Source organism: Portunus trituberculatus, chromosome 35 (assembly GCF_017591435.1).
Source record: "Portunus trituberculatus isolate SZX2019 chromosome 35, ASM1759143v1, whole genome shotgun sequence".
Classification (NCBI taxonomy): Eukaryota; Metazoa; Arthropoda; class Malacostraca; order Decapoda; family Portunidae; genus Portunus; species Portunus trituberculatus.
The window spans coordinates 16,363,892-16,368,826 of record NC_059289.1 but is presented as its reverse complement, the minus strand read 5'-3'; the positions used below and the strand labels follow the sequence as shown (position 1 = coordinate 16,368,826).

Here is a 4,935-nt window from a genome sequence, read left to right as displayed (position 1 = left end):
CTGTTATGCGCTCGGCACAAAGAGAAGGATCTCTGACATGAAAACAATAATCATCCCAAGGAAATCAGAATAGTACTGCCTTAGTTCCTCCCACTTAGCAGAGTTAAAATGCCAGAAGCACCTCCGCTTAGGCGGGTCCTGAGGCTGCACTGGAGTGATAGAACAGGTAACGGAAATTAGATTGTGGTCGGAGGAGCCCAACGGAGAGGAAAGTTTAACAGAGTAAGCAGAAGGGTTGGAGGTTAGGAAAAGATCAAGAATGTTGGGCGTGTCTCCAAGGCGGTCAGGAATACGGGTAGGGAACTGCACTAGCTGCTCTAGGTCATGAAGGATAGCAAAGTTGAAGGTTTGTTCACCAGGTTGGTCAGTGAAAGAAGATGAAAGCCAAAGCTGGTGGTGAACATTGAAATCCCTAAAATGGAGATCTCAGCAAAAGGAAAGTGAGATAAGATGTGCTCCACCTTGGAAGTCAAATAGTCAAAGAATTTTACATAGTCAGAGGAATTAGGTGAGAGGTATACAGCACAGATGAATTTAGTTAGAGAGTGACATTGAAGTCTTAGCCAGATGGTAGAAAATTCTGAAGATTCAAGATTGTGGGCACGAGAGCAAGTGGTGTCGTTACGCACGTATGCGCAACATCCAGCTTTGGATTGAAAATGAGGATAGAGCAAGTAGGAGGGAACAGAAAAGGGGCTGCTGTCAGTAGTCACAGACAACTGTGTTTCAGTTAGGAAGAGAAGATGAGGTTTAGTAGAGGAGAGGTGGTGTTCCACAGATTGAAAATTAGAACGAAGGCCACGAATGTTGCAGAAATTGATAGTGAAAGTATTAGATGAAGTGTCAAGACACCCAAGGTCGACAGCAGAGGGGCAGTCCGACCTGGGGACATTTATGGTCCCCTCCCCAGAGGGGGACTCCGAGGCAGGGCGTGGTGAAGCCATTATTAAATTTTGATTTGAAGAGAGTGTAAAAGTGTAAGGTGTTGTAGTGTAGTGTAGGAAGTAGTAGAAGTTGTCTTTAGAGGGCAGGCTGCAGCTGCTCAATTGTATAAATGAGACCACAAAGGGAACCGGGAAGAGAGGACACGGGGAATCACTCAGTCTGCAGCACTGCCTACATCCCCGTAAGTACCTCTCCTGGAGTATTCCACCGGGCGGCAGGTGACTACTGCCTACTCCATCCATTACTACTGGTAATCAATCGCCGAAAGATTCCCACTGCTGCATTTATACCAAATGGAAGACGCTTTACCTTAGAGGCCAAGTTCTGTTGTTACGGTTAAGTAACCTTGGCTCTCCTCCTCCACTGGAATCTGAGTAAGCAGCATGCAGATCAATCTTGGTGAATTGTTGACCACCGTGCAATTCTGCAAAAATATCTTCTATTCTAGGAAGAGGGAAGGTTGACTGACCTTATAATCACCACACAGTCGTACAGAGTTGTCCTTTTTCAGAATAGGAACTATGGGAGTGGCCCAGTCAGAGTAATCTGTCGGCTCCCATGTTCCTAATCCGATATTTTCTTCAATGGCGTCACACACTACTTTTGATGGCATACGGCACAGAGCGAGGCTGGAAAAAGCGCGGTTTGGCGTTGGAACTAACAACCAGCTTGACTGGAGGCCCTGTGAACTTAAGCCTGAAGTGAACACATCCGCATACTCTGTTAAGATTTCTTCCAGGCCAGTGCGCTGAATCCTGCAAACGCTAGGCCAATCCAGACGCAGATGCGGCAGCCAGTTACGCCCCAGTAGTGAAGGTCCTCGGCCGTCCACAACCACCAGAGGTAGACACGCTCTTTGATTCTCATACTTAACGTCCACTTCAATGCAGCCCAAGACCTTCATTATTTCTCCAGTGTAGGTAGCGAGTCTATGCTTGAATTTCCTGAGTGGAATATCACCAAGCTTATGGTAAGTTTCTTTGGAAATACATGAGGGACGCACCTGTATCCACTTGCATAGTCACTTTCTTATCTTGTATCTCAAGACACCTCAATCTTAGGACCACATAACTTCCCTACACAGCCACTTGCATAACAGTGTATTTCACCCACCTCGCTGCTGTTAGCACCCGATGAAGTTCCGTCTTCCTTGTCCTTGAACACGTAGGTGGAGCGAGGGGTCTTGCTCCTCGCGTAGTTCTTCCGCCTGGCAGGGACGATGGAGGGCCGAGCACGGTCAGAGGCGCGACACACTCGACTGAGGTGTCCTGACCTGCCACAGGAGCTGCAGACCGCGTCCTTATGTTTACACTCGCGGCGTAAATAGTCACCACCACAACCAAAACATGGGCCCCAAGGCGCGGTAGTTATCTTGTTAACTGCTGGAACCTTGGCCTCCTGAGCCGCCTGTATGTTCGAAGCATACAGTTCTGCAGATTCCATGGCTAGTGCTACTTGTAGGGCTTTATTTAAACTTACTTCATCAGCTGGCCATAAACAGCAACTTGGTTTGTATCGTTTTGTCTCCAACAGCAACGATGAAGCGGTCACGAAGGTGTTCGCTCAAGTCCTTAAGCTTGCAGTCCTGAGCAGCCCTCCTCAGATCCACCACGAAGTCTGCGATAGACTCCCCCTCCTTGCGTGATAGCGTGTAGAACTTGTAGCGTGCTGCTATTCTTCTAGGCGGTGGCTTGACATGATCCTGAGCCGTTTTCACCTCCTCAAACGATTTTGATTCCGGGCTGTCAGGTGCCAAAAGAGTACACATCAGCTGGTAGGTTTCCATCCCAACGGAGGCAAGCAGTATCTGCGTTTGCTTGACAGCGTCGGTAACGCTGTTGGCACCGAGGTAGTTCTTGAGCACTGCCACATACTGTGCCCAGTCTTGCCCCACTTGGAATTTTTCCAGTTGCCCGTAAACAGGCATGGTAGAAGTAAACCAGCTAAGCCTTGTATCCTCGTCGCCAGTGTAGTGTCTTGAGGCAGTAGGCAGTGAGGCAGGCAACGTATATTGTAGGATAGCTGGTGGTGAACTGCCGACACCAACCACGTCTGGCCCGAGTACAGTTTGGGCCTGCTTCGAACCTGGACATTAAAATACTTGATTCGAATAGAACAATACACTGGCCTCTAGGCTATAACAGCCCTATGTAATTACACATTATATTAACTATGTAATTATACATACATATACATTCATATACTACAAAAAGGAAGATATTTTAAATTGTTAGCAGTAAATAAACAGCGTTCATATCACCAGAAAATAACCTTAAATAATAAAAACGAAATAAAAATACGTATAAGAAAATAAGAAACACCATGAAAAATTTTTTTTTTACCGGAAAAATAAACAGCATTCATTAACGCGGCTAACTTCAAAATCACCAGAAAATAACGTTGAATAATAAAAAAAAATAATAATACGTATAAGGAAATAAGAAATACCATGAAAAATAAATAAAAGGGAGATAATTTAAATTCCTGGGAGCGAAAATAAAGACAACTAAGATGGTGAATGCAATCAGTCTCCAGGATGTTGTTTGCCTCAGCAGCAGCACACGACTCACCTGAAATAATTAAATGCAGCACCTTCCAATCACCAGGCCATCGAGAGAGAGAGAGAGAGAGAGAGAGAGAGAGAGAGAGAGAGAGAGAGAGAGAGATTCCCGCCCGTTTGATTACGTGTCCTTCGGGTGCACCACTTGCCTAGTTGGGGCCGTGGGGTCTGTAATTTAGTCTCTCTCTCTCTCTCTCTCTCTGACAAATGAAGCCCGGGTCGCCGAATCAATGTTTCTGTCGAGCCAATAAAGCTTCGCGGTTCACTTCACTGGTTCGGTACCCAGGACTCACTACCCAGCCTCCTCCTCCTTCTCCTCCTCCTTTTTCCTCCTCCTCCTCCTCCTCCTTGTGTCCCTCACCCGTGCGGCAGTGAAGATGGATCCAGAGAGAGAGAGAGAGAGAGAGAGAGAGAGAGAGAGAGAGAGAGAGAATAGTAATATAGTTTGGGTTCGAACTTGTAAAGAAAGTTTGATTTTATTATTATAGTTATTATTATTATTATTATTATTATTATTATTATTATTACTATTATTGTTATTATTGTTGTTATTATGAAGGAGACAAGGTGAGCAAATGGAAAGGGAAGAGATAAGGAGGGGTAAGGAAGAGGAAGACGGCAGGAAGGGAAGAAGGAAACAAGAGGGATATATGAAGATAAAACCGAGAGGAGGAGGAGGAAGAGGAGGAGGAGCAGGAGGAAGAGGAGGAAGAGGAGGAGGAGGAGGAGGAGGAGGAGGAGGAGGAGGAGGAGGAGGAGGAGGAGGAGGAGGAGGAGACTCTTGCTCAAGCAGATTTACGACCACTACTGACCCCAGATTGTTTACTTAACCCTCCTCCTCCTCGCCCTCCTACTATTCCTCTTTCTCCTCCTCCTCCTCCTCCTCTTCCTCCTCCTCCTCCTCCTCCTCCTCCTCCTCCTCCCCGATTGTGGGACGAATTTTCAATTTCTCATGCTTTTGCTTTTTTACTACGACCACCACCACCACTACTACTAATGCTGCTACTACTACTACTACTACTACTACTACTACTACTACTACTACTACTACTACTACTACTACTACTACTACTACTACTGTTGTTGCTTATTATCATTGATATTTATAGTATTAATTGTGGCAGTAGTAGTAGTAGTAGTAGTAGACGTAGTAGTAGTAGTAGTAGAAATAGTGGTTGCTGTTATCATTGTAGTAATATAATCAGCAACAGCAGCAGCAGCAGCAGCAGCAGCAGCAGCAGCACCAGCAGCAGCAGCAGCAAAACTACCACCACCACCACCACCATCATTACCATTAGTACAACACCATTACCATTTAGTATAACACTCATTACCACCGTCACTGTATCACGCTCATGTGTACATAATGAGATCTATTAGTATACCCAGCCCGCCCAAACACACCCACACCCACACTCACACACGAGGGG

The 4,935-nt window shown here is 46.0% G+C and overlaps 1 protein-coding gene across 1 annotated transcript; it reads right to left on the bottom strand.

The window, feature by feature from the left end:
- Window positions 1-1,794: 1,794 nt before the first annotated feature.
- Window positions 1,795-2,388, bottom strand: LOC123513205. Its single transcript, XM_045270196.1, has 2 exons — window positions 2,059-2,388; window positions 1,795-1,889 (listed from the first exon to the last, which is right to left on the bottom strand). The coding sequence occupies exons 1-2, from the start codon at window positions 2,386-2,388 to the stop codon at window positions 1,875-1,877; spliced, it is 345 nt and encodes a 114-aa protein (XP_045126131.1). The 3' UTR covers window positions 1,795-1,874.
- Between the last annotated feature and the right edge of the window lie 2,547 nt (window positions 2,389-4,935).